General features: G+C 39.6%; 1 protein-coding gene across 7 annotated transcripts in view; it reads left to right on the top strand.

Annotated features, from left to right (window-relative positions):
- RBMS1 (RNA binding motif single stranded interacting protein 1) overlaps positions 1-15479 on the top strand; it is a 219116-nt gene that overhangs the window by 164885 nt on the left and 38752 nt on the right. For all 7 annotated transcript variants that reach the window (XR_009556310.1, XM_060257367.1, XM_060257366.1 and 4 more), the window contains exon 5: positions 12481-12638. Coding sequence is in view for 6 of the 7 variants with exons in the window: in XM_060257367.1 (XP_060113350.1) it covers positions 12481-12638 (158 nt within the window). In the remaining variant the exon portion in view is untranslated. The remainder of the gene's footprint in view (positions 1-12480; positions 12639-15479) is intronic.

The following is a 15479-nucleotide window of genomic DNA, read 5'->3' as shown; positions in this document are numbered from 1 at the left end:
CCCCAAAAAAATCTTTTCAGAATAAACCAAAATAAGTTTCTCAATGTACGTTGCACTTGTCATAAGAATCCATCCACCCACCCTCCCTCCCTCCAAAGAAGAAGTGTGCTTGCACAGAAAAGCTTATACTTGGACTAAAATGTTGCCATGGGAGTCCAACACTGTTCATGTTCTCATTCTCTCTCTCCCTCCCCCCTTCCTCTCCCCACAAGAGAAGAAGCTGTCACAGAGAAGCAGGCAAAAGGGGATTCTGTGTGTGTTAGAGAGAGAGAGGCAGAGAGTGAGAGAGGCAGACTTGTCTTCGTATCTCTCCCGCACAAAGCAGCCACGGAGCTCCCCATGTGCCTGTGTGTGCGAGGGAGGGGGAGAGGCAAAAGGCAAGAAGCAAAGGAATACGAAGCAGGAAGGGATCTAGAAAAAAAAAGCAAGGTATGGTGCAGCTGCGGTAGTAGCCCTGAAAAGGAAGCAGGAGGACAAAGTTGCTTGGGGGGGATAGATTTGAACCCTATGTGGGCTGGATGCAGCTCATGAGCTGCGCATCTGACACCCCTGTTTTAAACCAACATGGCTACCCAACTGAATCTTATCTGGTAGGAGACCTTCATGCTTATTCACCTGCATCAAGAAATGATCTTTTAGTGCATAAGCTTTTTGAAATCACAGTTCTTTTGTGTGGCAAAAGATAAGCTTTTTGAGGCTGCATCAATATTAAAATGTTTTTAATACTCAGAGGTCAACAAGTTTATTGTCAAAGGATTACCTTTTTTAATAATAAAAGATATTAGTAGGGGGGAATGTTTTTTAAATTTTCAGGAGAAAATGTTAAAACTAAAATTTTTATGGAATCTGACTGCATAGATATTCCACAGCACAAGCCGGGGTTTTATTTCTGTTTCTGGTTCCATGAAGGAAAAATACTATATGATTCTTTGCTGCTCCTGAAAAGTTGGACAGAATTTAAAATATTAACTATTATAATAAGTGGAGGTAGAGTTATGTAGTCACAGCTTTTATGTGTAAGTGGTGAGAATGCCTAAGTATGTTTTACGGAAAGGTCATAAGATAAATTAATAGAATGATATGGCACATCCAGCCATTAAATCCCAACATTCTATTTGGGGTTAGTTAAAAAAAAAAACTCAAGCCTTTATTATTATAGTATAATTGATCTGTTGACCAAAGCAAAACTAACAGTGGTCAAGAACTGGTATAGTTTTAAAATCCTATCAGACAAATGAATCAGCAAGATTCAGTAGATCACAGAACGATCAAAATCAACATGCAGTGATACAGTTGAAATCTGCCAGGCAACAAAAAGCAAACTGAATTAGAGATCATTTGTTGGCTAGAAAAAGAAGATTGGAGTGGATATTAATGCTTCTAGTTGTTCAATTTTGTCTGTTTTATAATTCTTAGACATATATAGAGAGTTCACTTTGTTCTTTACCTTTGTGTCGAACTTGTATTTAATAGTTAGTTTTAAGATTGGGGTTTTCCCCTTCAAAATAGAACTGTGACCTTATGAATGGTTATTGATTACATAGAAATATCAGGTTTCCAGATGACAGTCATTTCAGCTCAGTTTGTTAATACTAAGATTATTGATATTGTGACTCTGGTAAGTAAGTACTCATCTTAGAACATACATGTGTGTGCTTTTAGAGACTGGTTATTTTGGTACAGCTCAGATTTACCAGTGGACCTTCTTATGGTAGCTTGAATTGTGTGTGTTTACTTCCGATTCTTAAGTGCTTCCTGCTTTCTGATAAACCAATCTTTATATTGGGTAAAACATGACATTTGTAAAATGTGAGTAGAAGACCAAATGTCTAGCACAGAGCACTTACCCTGGTAAGTAGTCTGTGCTTTGGCTTCCTGTTCTGCACCATCAAAATGCACCATTAGATATAGTGTCTGCTCCGACCTGCCTTACATCCATATTAATATAATGTACAAATGGAGTCTACATGGACAGAGTTCAGTATTAATTGACTTGCACATAAAGTAGCTAATTGGTAATTAAAGATACTTCTGGAAATAATTTGTGTTTAATTTTTCATGACTAGCTCTTGGTGCTTGTTATGGTCCCTTCAAATAGAGTTAATAGAATGGACCTATAGCCTCCTACCACTTCACCATATTGTTTCCTTAACAAAGCTCTGAATTACGTCTTCGTACAATGGGTTGTCTTCTTGTCCCAAAGGCACTTAGGAATGTCTCCATTCTAAGTAACTGAAAAGAAACTCTTGTTTCAAATTTGCTCAACTATGTTCTTGTAACATGATCTGCCACGACATAAAGGCTTCTTTCAGCCATGCTCCTTGTCTTGCTTGAATGCCACTATAATTGTGAAGCAAAGGCTGTCTTTTGTGTACGTACGACAATTTAAGAATGGTATGAATGGTACACCATTTGTCTTTTTAAAGGGAGCTTTCCATCAGCAGTGCTAAGAATCCCATAGGAAGACTGAATCCAGGGACCTTGTGTGGTTAAGACATTTGCAATACTAGATTTACTTTCGAAAGTTCAGGAACAGCTTGACTGTAATCCCCTCAATCTGGTCAAAGCCCCAGTTGCAGAGGGAGCTGTTTCCAGAGTCGTTCCTCCATGAATATTGTCTATAACACCAGGGTCAAAGGGGAAAACAAAAGTAATGTTATAGAACATCAGCATCTTTTGTATAGAATATATATGCTGGTTTTCATGCAATCAGCTTTGGGAGGGGGGAAGGGAATAAAATCCCAAGTGACGCTGATGCAGCCCAACAAGCAAATGTAAACAGAAATGATGTTTTTCCCCCTGTATCTCCTTGCCTGAATATGGCTATATCTTCCATTCTTAGTGAAAATAGTGGAAGGCAACATTAAAGGTTGCGGGTGGGGGGGGTTTGGGGGGCATACTTTTCTTTCTGATCATGTCTTCTGATATGTAAGGCTTGAATTTTCATAGTATTGCCACACCTGATTTCTTGTTCGCTAAAAATTAGCTGCTTTCTGAGAATCATTACAAAAGACAATTTTTGAAGCATGCTGGCAAGTAATTTCTATCCTGCTGCTTCTAACCACCAGTGAGGACTCAGTGCACACTAAAAGTGAAATGTAAAAGATAATTTTAAATGCAATTAAAGCAATAAAACATTTGGCTGCGGAAAATAACAACCTTATAGTGATTTGTGAGATTGTTATGTCTGCATGTGGATGACTTTAAAGCTTAAATAGAAGGAAGGATACAGCAAAGTCACTGTGTTCACCACCATCACCATTAATAACCAAGTCCTTAAGATCCCCCAAGTGGGCTTTCCTGACTGACTAGAACTAGGACTTAGACAAGCCGAAGACAAGCATGAGGGTCTGGAGCTTGGTTCCCTTCATTTCACTTTTAAAGAAACTGGACTGAAGTGGGCTGTAGACCAGAGATCCCTAGCCTCTTTCAGCCTCTGGGCAGTGAGCACCTTGGAAATGGTGATATAGTACAGTGGGTGCAACCCCTGAATGGGTGCCAGAAAACGGCTGCTTTACAAGGCAAAGCCAGCCACAAAATGACTGCCACAGCTTACCTTCAGTCGCACAGTAAAGATCCTTGTGCTGCGATGGCAGCTGCTTTTTTAAAAAAACCTGCACAGCCAATCAAATCTCCAGTGGTTAATCAGAAGCCTTGCTGGGCAGAAGTTCCACCTGGCCCTGCTCATTCTCTAAAAAACACTTGGTGGGGCACCAGGAAAGGTGTCAGCAGGCATCATGGTGCCTGTGAGCACCACAGTGGGAACCCCTGTTGTAGAGTATCGCATGCATGACCTCCAGTCCAAATCTTTTCAAAGCAGCTCTTCAGAGATGAGCCACGCAGAGGGGGTTTAGTCAAGGGTTGGCCATAGAGTTGTCCTTGAAAGATGTGCCTGAGTGATCACACTGTGCACATCTAATACGGTTAGTGCTTCCTGCATCCTTCCAGTGGTGCTTTCCACACCATCTTATATGTGAGGCTTTATTCCTTCGCAGTTTTAAGGAAGGCCAGGGAGGGAGATGGATTGGTTAAACCCAGATCCTATCCCTGCCCCTTAATCCATGGAAAATGTTATGGATTTCAAAAAGATTGGATCATAGAAGGGAGCAAAGTCAAAATAATGAAAGAGCTACCAAAACAAGTGATTAATGACAGGAAGAAATACAAGAAGTTAACAGACAAATTACGTACAGAGGGCACAAGATTCAGATGGATACTACCTGAGGGTCTCGGCTTTGAAAAACATGGAATAAGGATTACAATAAAGAGCGAACAAGAGATGTATAGCTTTTTTGAAGAGAATAAAAAGTCTACATCATAATGGAGTACAAGCTATTATCTTGGAACATAAATGGACTAAATTCACCACAAAAAAGAAGAACAACATTTCATTGGATTAAAAAGCAAAAATGTAACATAATATGTTTACAGGAAGTTCATATACAACAAAAAGACCGTAAATATTTGTGGAATAAAAATTTGGGGCTGGAATTTTTCTCATTGGCGGAACAAAAGAAAAGAGGGGTAGTCTTCTATATTAAAGAACAATTACAACCAAAACTAATATTTAAAGATAAGGAAAGAAGATATATTGCTGTAGAAGTGATAATTGAGGCGAAAAAAACGTTATTATTAGGATTATATGCGCCCAATGGAGCGAAAGGTACGTTTTTTAAAGAAATTAATTGACAATTAGATGAAAAGACATATGACCAAATTTTGATGATGGGCGATTTCAATGGGACAATACAAAACAATAGTGATAGATCAAGTCAAAAGAAGAATGACAAAGAGGGGAAACTACCAAACTCTTTCTTTGAGTTGGTCAAACAAGAAAATTTGGAAGATATATGGAGAAAATTCAGTCCTGAAGTAAGAGACTATACTTTCTTTTCAGCTAGACATAATTCTTTTTCTAGAATAGATATGTTATGGGGTTCCAAGACTTTGGGCCTTATAACTAAAAAAGTAGAGATTCTACCAAAGGTTTGTGCAGACCATAACCCAGTATGTTGGATTACAAAATTGCAAACGAAAACAAGAAGATGGAGAATTAACGAGGACTTGCTACAAGATATTGTGACATTTTTAGAAAAGGAAACTGCGGCTTTCTTCCAAATAAATGAAACTGATGACATGGAATTTCAAACAGTATGGGACACTTATAAAGCAGTAATGAGAGGAATATTAATTACATTGAACAATAAAGATAAGAGGGCTAAAGAAGAACGGCTGTTAACATTACAAAATGAAATAAGTAAAAAAGAAAGGGAATTGAAAAAAAGGCCTGGGAAAAAGAAATTAATAAAAGAAATTACAATATTACAATCACAAGTAAGACATTTGCTGAATAAAGAACTAGAATGGAACTTTTCGAAGTCTGAAACAGAAATCGTTTGAAAGTGCGAATAAACCTGGAAAGTATTTGGCTTGGCAACTGAAGAAGAAGAAAGAAAATAAAACTATTAATAAAATTATGGTTGGTGGAAAAATAATAGTCGATCAAGATGGAATGAAAAGAGAATTTTTTAAATATTATGCAAATTTATTCAAGGGTGTGAAAATAAAGAAAGGAATAATGGAAGAGTATCTACGGAATTTTCAAGTGGCACCTTTGAATGAGTACATGAAAAAGACTTTAAATGACCCAATAGAGAAAATTGAAATCGAAGCAGCAATAAAAGCAATGAAAGAAGGTAAGGCCCCTGGGCCAGATGGATTTACATCTAAATTTTATAAAATCCTCAAGGACGAGATAACACCCAAACTGATGAAATTGTTAAACACGATAAGAGAAAATGGAAAAATTCCAAATACTTGGAAGGAAGCTGTAATTTCTTTGATTCCCAAAGAAGATAAAGATGTCACAAATGTAAAGAACTATAGACCAATTTCTTTGCTAAATAATGATTATAAGATCTATACAAGAATTTTGGCAGAACAATTGGAGCAATATTTGATTAATTTTATAAAAAAAAGACCAAGCCGGATTTCTTCCTAAAAGACAGATAAGAGACAATGTAAGAGCTGTTATAAATGTTGTGGAATATTATGAGAAACATCCAGAAAAGGAAGCGGCTTTATTTTTTGTGGACGCAGAAAAAGCCTTTGATAATTTAAATTGGGACTTTATGTTTGTAGTAATGGAAAAAATAAATTTAGGGGAACATTTTATAAAGATGACGAAAGCAATATACATGGAACAATATGCAAAATTGTGTATAAATGCAGATCTCACAAAAGAGCTGAAGGTAAGCAAAGGTACAAGACAAGGATGTCCGTTATCACCATTGTTGTTTATAATGACTCTTGAAATTCTACTACAACAAATACAGAATGACAACGAAATAGAAGGATTAAAAATTAGAGGATTCTCTTATAAATATAAAGCCTTTGCAGATGATAATATGTTCATAACAGAGAATCCGATCCAAGTGTCACCGTTGCTGTTAACTAAGATAAAAGAATATGGAGAATTAGCAGGACTATATATAAATAAAGAGAAATTGAAATTTTTATGTAAAAATATGGATTCTCACAGTGTTTGATGTGCTTGTCTTTTACTTCAGCATCCTTGTATCTCCTTAACGGGAAGTGTGTTATACCAACTCAGAAACAGAATTCCAATTCGCAAGCACAATTGTCTTGCTCATTGGTTGCACCATTTTATATCCTGTAATCTGCCTTAAGTCTCAAATGAGAATTACAGACTATAAATGAAATAAAATATGGGGCAAAATGCTTGTTGGGCTTGTTCATTTGTTTTTAAATCCTGTAATTTGCTACAATTACCTTCTGGAGTAGATGCAGAGGGTGTAAGGCTGTTTTATTCCAGAGTGCATTTGATGGAGTAAACTATTTTGACTAATTTTTTAGTTTAAAAAGTTCTTGTTACTTTGTTCATGATGTTTTTGTGCCCTTTGTAAGCCACCTTGAGTTTGAAGAGATAAGGTGAGGTACAAATGTTTTAAATAAAGCTATACTTTGCCGTGCACGTGTGTGTACTTTAGTGCGTTTAACTGACTGATGTTGCTGAATTTACACATTTATAGCTATGGGTATTTTTTTAGTAGTATGCATGAATATAGATGAACTAGTCAAGGGTTGGCCATAGAGTTGGCCTTGAAGGATGAAGGATTTAATCCCTTCTGATAGAAGATCTTTTATACTGTCATCTTCAGTCACATGTTTCTGAATAGTCTGTTTGCTGTGATCCTTAGCAGAGCAAGAGAAAACAGATGTCTCATCATACTGCCAAGGTTTTTTTTTTCCTCTTGCATGTTAGGAACAGTTCCTCACACAGGGAATTTTTGTTAATTAGTTTCAGATGATGACTGAGAGTTTTCTGTCGGGTAGGACTCCCAGTCTCCAGTTTTTCTACCTGTTGGTTTCTTTTTCTTATAAATGTTACACATAGCTTTGATGGTGGTTAGATATTTAATCTCTTTAGTGCCTCGGAGAATAATAGAATTAGCTTGATTTTATTGTTTTTGAGAAAAGACAAATAAGAGAGCAGATTGTAACACTGAAATTAAGCATTTTGTTCTATGTTAACTTTATAATGACAGAAGATATCTTCCTGCAAGATGTGAATGCTATAATGCAGGGGTGGCTAACGGTAGCTCTCCAGACAGGTTTTTTTTTTGCCTACAACTCCCATCAGCCCCAGCCAGCATGGCCAATGGATGGGGCTGATGGGAGTTGTAGGCAAAAAACATCTGGAGAGCTACCATTGGCCACCCTTGCTATAATGTGCCAGGGTTTGTTTGTTTGCTTGCTAGATAACACATGCTGTATTCATATTACTGAAGCAAATAGTACATAGTCTGAATAACCGAGTATCCTATAGTTAGGTTTGTTATATTCCCTCAAATATTCCCTCTTGTGTCTTTCCTAATCAGATTCTCTTTGGTTGACCCAAGACATGCAAAGGTCACTTTCACCTTACATTTCATAAAGGTTTATATGGTAACCCCTGAACTGTATATATTTCACATGTATGAATTCATGCTCTATGCATCTTATGACAGTAAAAGCTGAATTGTTTATTCTCTTCCCTGAGAAAGAGAAAATGGTATTTCCTGTGGAAGGACGGCATTTAAAAGAAATGTGATGGCCAGAACTCTGCTTGGAGTTCAACTGAGCTAATCACTGGCTCCGCCTCCCAGTCCCCAGATATTTCCTGAGTCAGATCTGGCCACCCTAGTGCGCAATGTATGCTGCCCTGACTTCCTAGGAAGAAGCTTGGATTACAAATGAAAGTGAAGGGAAAGCAGGGAGAAAACTTTTATCAACATAGGCTTGGAGACACTGCATAATGTCCAGTCTCCCACCTCCAGAAACTGGTTTGAGGAGTAGAAATTGAGTATGTCACTGGCCCATTATTATGGACAATTGGAAGTGCATTCTAGTTATGCAGCAGAAGCTTTGGATCCAGGGAATGGGTTTTGACAAGCTAAGGAAAAACTGTGCAGAGAAAAGCTAAAGCAAATGGAAGTTTTGCGAAACCTGGCTCCCCTCCTCCCCCGGAAGTTTCAAACTCTTGTTTCAAGCTCAGTGGCGAGCCTTTCCTGTCCATAAAAGAAAATGAGAAATGGCAGAAAACTGATGAAGCTGCATGGTGATGGCAGGAGCTCTACTGAGATGAAACACGAAAGAAAAACGAGCTACAAAGGATGATCGCATCTCAAAAGCTAGACTGTGGAAGTATAAAGTCAGAAAAAAAAACCATCAAAAGACTTGTGAGGAATAAAATGTACATTAGAAGAGGAAAAAGCTATAGCTTCCTCCAAACCGTGTGTCCTGATCCCATCGTGTGAAAGTTTATGGAAAGAAAGTTGGCCTTGAGTGAGTTTAAGGCTGCAATCCTAAAAACACTAGGCAGTTCAGTGAGATTTACTTCTGAGTATACATGCTTAGGATGGCACTGTAATGGTATCATCCTAAACAAAGTTAACCCTTCTAAATCCATTGAAGTCTGTGGGCTTTTTCCCCCCCTTTGCTGTAAAGTCACAACTGACTTATGGCAACCCTGTAGGTTTTCAAGGCCAGATAGATAGAGGTGGTTTTCCATTGCCTACCTCTTTAGCATGATGCTTCAAAGAGCCGCAGTAGATCTAGATGATGACGATGGTGTCTACATCCGCTATCGCACCGATGGCAGCCTGTTCAACCTGAGGCGACTAAAGGCACACTCCAAGACAATGGAAAAACTCATCCGAGAGCTACTGTTTGCTGATGATGCTGCACTCGTCTCCCACTCGGTATCAGCTCTGCAGCATATGACGTCCTGCTTTGCAGAGGCTGCCAAGCTATTCGGCCTAGAAGTTAGTCTGAAGAAGACAGAAGTTCTCCACCAGCCTGCACCCCAGGAAGATTATCACCCTCCCTGCATCACTGTGGGTGAATCAGTTCTGAAGACAGTCCAGCAGTTCAGCTACCTGGGGTGCATCATCTCCTCAGATGCCAAGATCGACAAGGAGATTGACAACAGGCTGGCAAAGACAAACCGTGCATTTGGCCGACTGCACAAAAGAGTGTGGAGCAACAAGCATCTGAAAAAAGGCACAAAGATCAATGTTTACAAAGCGGTTGTGATGACAACCCTCATCTATGGCTCCGAATCGTGGGTTTTATACCGTCATCACTTGCGACTCCTTGAGCGCTTTCATCAGCGCTGCCTTCGCACCATCCTCAACATCCACTGGAGTGACTTTGTGACCAACACTGAAGTCCTCAAGCGGGCAGAGGTTACCAGCATCGAGGCACTGCTGTTGAAGACGCAGCTGCGCTGGGCAGGGCATATTTCTAGGATGGAAAACCACCGCCTTCCCAAGATTGCCCTGTATGGCGAACTCTCCACCGGCCATCGAAATAGAGGGGCGCCAAAGAAGAGGTACAAGGACTCCTTGAAGAAATCCCTTGGCACCTGTCGCATCAACCATCACCAGTGGTCTGACCTAGCCTCAGATCGCAAAGCATGGAGGCACACCATCCACCAGGCTGTCTCTTCCTTTGAGAACGCACGCATAGCTGGTCTTGAGGACAAAAGGAGATTGAGGAAGAATCGCACTGCTACAGCACCAACCCCAAATCAGACTTTTCCCTGCAGCCGCTGTGGCCGGACCTGCCTGTCCCACATTGGTCTTGTCAGCCACCAGCGAGCCTGCAGCAGACGTGGACTATTGCACCCTTCTTAAATCTTCGTTCGCGAAGCCAAGCCGAGAGAGAGAGACCTCTGTGTAACAGCCCTAGGCTTCCTTGGTGATGTCCCATTCAAGCACTAACCAGGGCTAAAACTTCCAAATCCAGTTAAATCAGTGGGCTTGGAAGAATATGAGTCTGCTTTGGATGGCACTGTAATATAGCACCCAGAGTGTCTTCCTGAGAAAAGGTGAAGAGGATTCCAGACAGTGGAGAGTTCTGCCTCCACATGGGATGATGGAGATAAACCATGTGCCTGCAAAATAGTGTGATTACTAGAATGTGAAAGAAATGTTCAAAAAAGATTAGTTTCATCTTAAATAGATAGAGGAGTCAACTGACTGCAACAGTGATTCAGTTTAATGTCAGGGATGGGTATTCTCTTACAGAAACAGTGGTCTGGATTGGGAGTATATTTTGCCATATAAACTGATACTTTTTGTGGGTGGTAAGACAGTCTTGTAATCCACCACTTGCAAACAAAAGAAGTCAAGAGTTGTAGGATAAATGGCCATGAGCATCATATAAGAAATCCAATAGGACAGAGCATTAGAGTTGAATGACTTTTCTCACAAGTTTTCTTTAAGTGTGAAACTCTTGGGTACATTTTAGCTGTAGTCCTCAGAACCATTTCCTGGAAGTAAACCAAAGTGAAAAGTGCCACCAAGTCACAGGAGACCTATGGTGACTCTGTAGGATTATCAAGGCAAGACATGTTCAGAGGTGGTTTGCCATTATTCACCTCCATGTCATGACCCTGGTATTCCTTGGAAGTCTCCCAAAACAAATACTAGCCAGGGCTGACCCTGCTTAGTTCCAAAATCTAGCTAGCCTGGGCTAATCCAAATCCAGCCCTATCCAGGTCAAGGTAACGGATGTGTGTTTCTTATGTGCTGTTATGGCTGAAATATCGAAAGCAGGTACAGAGTTTTATAGAAGTTTTTGTTTTAAATCAACTCTTACCTTCAATAGATATCTGGAAGCAGGGGATCAGGAATACTATTAATAAGAAAAATGAACTCCTATGAACAGCTTTGGAAAGGAACAATAAACTCAAGCCTGTAAATTGAGGCAATGGCATCCTGTTCTGTTGAACTATGCCAATAAGAATATTAGACAAAGTTTTGTTTTGATATTAAATTTATTTCATGGAAATGGATAATCTGGTACAATAAACATATTTATGTTTGTGGATCATTTAAGTGCTCTTTTGTATTTTTCTCTTTTTGTACAATAAAAATGTGTGCATTTGTGCTATAAAAATCTAAAGGTTATGCTACAGGGTTTCATGCTGTCTATATAGATTCCGTGTTTTCCACATGCCTGCTTCATATTCTATCATCTGTTATGCTTTGAGATAATTAATCAAAAAACATTTCCAGAGCAATGATGGGAATGCTAAGATTGAAGTAATTCCTGCACAGACCTGGTACTTGTGCATGATGGTATTTTGTTTTGGAAAGCATAAACGCATGAATTAATGTAACAGTGCTATATCAAAAGGGCTCATTAGCAACTGCCTGTTACAACTGATTACTGACATATCTAAAGAGGAGCCTAGTTTGGAAATGACCAAACCACATTTATGGAACAGAAGAGGCTATAAACACATATATGCATCGCAACTCTTCCCCTTCTTTGCGTTCATTGCCCTACCCTATACTCTTCCCTAGTTGAAATAAATTTGAGTCTTTATACTGTGTGTGTACATGAGGTGCCTCCCAGAACCCCTTCACTATTTAAAAATTAAGATGGAAGCCATTTCCATCTTCAAATATTCATGCAATTTGCTCCCAAAGCAACTACTTGGATAATTTCTTTTTGTTTGTTAAAAACAAAAAGAACCAGCCTAACCATTAGAACTTTCCACCTCTAACTGTAACATCGTGAAGGAAATGCTTTCCCTTTTACTTGGTTTTCTCTGTTGTGCTTGTTTCCTTTGAACATAATTGTAAATACAGTAATGGCTTACATTGTCGGGAAGGAAGAGCTTCATGTTGCGACCGCCGGTAGCAGTGAATAGATGCAATCATACATTTCGACCACAACTATTATTCTAGAGGCGATCCATTGATGTCCCAGTGCAATATAATAGACTGTTGTTGGATGCCTCAGATTTAAAGGTTTATTGGCAACAGTGTAGCTGGAGCCACTTTTATTCGGCAGCAAAGTAAGCCTCGTGAGGATTACAGTTGCTATTTTATGTTTAAAAATCCCAGTTGGATGTTTCTCCCCTCTCTCAGAAAACTAAATGGCAAAATTTTAATTGCTTTTCAGCAACAAGAGCAAGATCCAACTAATTTATATATCTCCAATTTGCCGCTTTCAATGGATGAGCAAGAGCTTGAGAATATGCTGAAACCTTTTGGGCAAGTTATCTCTACAAGAATACTTCGTGATTCCAATGGCACAAGTCGTGGAGTTGGCTTTGCAAGGTATTATGATAGCTGTCTCTTTTTTCTTCAAAAATGCTTTGATAAATAATAGTAGTGTTAGTACAAAAGAAGAAAAGTTATGTAAAACGGACCAAACTTTACTGTGAAAAGGAGCACAAAGAATAATAGTCTAGTCAAGTATATATTGACTGGTCAAGTACTTATGTCGCTACTCTCTATTGTTATAAGGGGAAAAAATACAGCCAAGTTCTGTTGTAATCTATTTTCATGTTGCTAACTGCAAACAAAATAGAAAAGAATTAATAGCTTTCCTTGCCTTTTATCCTACAACCTTAGAGACAGCCCACGCAATTGCTTAAGTCAAGGGTGGAATTCTAGCAGGAGCTCCTGTGCATATTAGGCCACACCCCATGATGTAGCCAGTCCTCCAAGAGCTTACAAGGCTCATTTTTGTTAGCTCTTGGAGCATTTGCTACGTCAGGGGTGTGTGGGCTAATATGCGAGGGAGCTCCTGTTAGAATTCCACCCCTGGCTAAAGTACTTTAAAATATAAACCTATAGATAATGTTCATCATGGGTTTTTTTGTAGCAGGAACGCCTTTGTATATTAGGCCACACACCCCTGATGTAGCCAATCCTCCTGGAGCTTACAGTAGGCCCTGTAAGAAGAGCCCTGTAAGCTCTTGGAGGATTGGCTACATCAGGGATATGTGACCTAATATGCAAAGGAGTTCCTGCTAAAAAAAAAAAACCCTGATGTTCATTCAGGGCTAGGAAACAAGGAGCCATCATGCCTGCCTTTGCTGTCAGCGAAAAATGTCAATGTAATTGGTTCTTTAGAATTAAAAATCTAGGTTGTCACCTGCACAAGGACAAACATAGAATATTTAATTCTATTTCACCATAGCTAGGTAAGCAGTTGGTTGACTCATCCACCTCTGATGCAGGATACTAACCCTTTATTTCCTCAACATGAGAGCCAGAGTTGTGTAGTGGTTAGAGGGTAGGACTAGGATGTAGTATAGGACTAGGACTAGAGTGTAGGACTAGGTTCAAGTCCCCACTCTGCCGTAGATGATCACTTGGTGACCCTGGTACAGCTACTCCCTCTCTAGGTCTAACCTACCTCCAAGGGTTATTGTTGTGAGGACCAAGTGAAGTTGGGGCAAATAATGTTGTAAGCTGTTTTGCGTTCCTGTTGGGGAGAGAAGCAGAGTAGGGAAACTGCAATAACATCACATTTCTTGGTTGAATATTTTACTCAGCGATTCTTGACAAAAACCAAAAGCCAAAAATAACTGGTTAAAACAGCATGTTCACATAACCATCATTTGTACTTTATTAGCTGAGAGTCTAATCTTCCTTTTTTAAAATTAGTTGCCATATGCAGTTACAAAACTTGGCAAAAGTTTGTTTTGTTCCATTTAGATGTTTTTGTTAGGTATCCAGTTTATTTTCATACCATATGACTATTTTGAAGCTGGGGAAAACTAGCTGGGTGAATCAGATACGAAGTATTGATCTGATCCCAAATCCATCTGTCTCCTAAGCTTGTAATCACAGCACCTCTTCTCATTTGAGGAGAGGAGGACATCCTCATGTTTGGGTATGCCTTCTCCCGGAATACTTGAAGGAAAGATATTAGATCATTTTCTTCCCAAGGAGAGGAGTACCTCCTTCTTCAGTTCTTTTTCTCCATCTTTCACATATGCAGGACTCAGAGGAGCTCCAGTTGCCTTTTAGCCTTTTTTTCTGGCCAACGCCAACCTTGCAGGAGAAGCTCAGGGTCTGAGATATTCACCAATTTCTGTCTCCGGTGGGGACAGAGAGACTGGGTTACCACATGGCAAGGTCCTGCCTAAGTCCAGTCTGCAAACCCCAACCACCTGTGCAGTGGCCTTCACATCCCTACGTGATGTCTCCAAGATACTTAAAGGAATGGGGTGACAACTTTGCAAGCCCTAGGGATACCAGTTTGTATCACTGCCCTCATCGGATATCATTGTATCTGCCTTGAGTAGCCATCTTGTGCATGCTGCATTCTCCTGTTCCTGCAATGAGAGAAGAAGAAACAGCAAATGAATGCAGTGGATCTGACCCAACTTGAGATCCGAGCCCAGATGAGAGGGTAGCCAAGTCAGCTCCCACAGAGGATCTCTGGATGTTTGGAGAACCTGTGATTCATATGGCTCAGTCTCTGGAGATAATAGATGTTATTACCTTGGAGCACAAACTCAAAAAAAAAAGATAAGATTCTGAGCCACCTCTGCTTAGAGTCTCCCCGAATTATTGCTTTCCCAGTGTTGGAGAGCCTTGTATACCTCACCCAGGAACTACAGGAAAAGCCTGCATCTCTCCAGCATACCATTTTTAAGTTTTAAATTTATAAATAATTTACATGTGTTTCTGCTTTTAAAATCATAAGGTATTGTTATTGTTGTGTTATGACTGTGAGCCACCCAGAATCCATGTGTTGAGTGGGCAGCATGCCAATTTAAGATAAATAAATAAATACCTCCAGTAGGTTATATAAGATCAAGAAGGAGCCATTTAACTATTTGACAACTCATCCTCTTCCATCCTTCTTGGTTACAGAGGAGATGCAGCCAAAGGGGCATCAAGTCTACCACCTCACTCCCACAGATAAGACAGGGAGCCAACTGGATGTCCTGGGTTGAAAATTGTATTCTTCAGCTTTAGGTTTCAAGATTGCCAACTAGGAAACCATTATGGCTGGTTATCAGCTCTTATGGGAAAGAATTCTTCCATTCTTGGAACTCCTGCTGGAAGATAAGCATCCCTTGCAAAAGGATTTGGCTGAGCAAGCCATGGCAAGCTCCATCATACTCAGGCGCCATGCATGGTTAAGATTAATGGCCT

Source organism: Heteronotia binoei, chromosome 16, assembly GCF_032191835.1.
Source record: "Heteronotia binoei isolate CCM8104 ecotype False Entrance Well chromosome 16, APGP_CSIRO_Hbin_v1, whole genome shotgun sequence".
In the NCBI taxonomy this organism is placed as follows: domain Eukaryota; kingdom Metazoa; phylum Chordata; class Lepidosauria; order Squamata; family Gekkonidae; genus Heteronotia; species Heteronotia binoei.
This window is presented reverse-complemented; position numbering and strand designations above follow the sequence as displayed.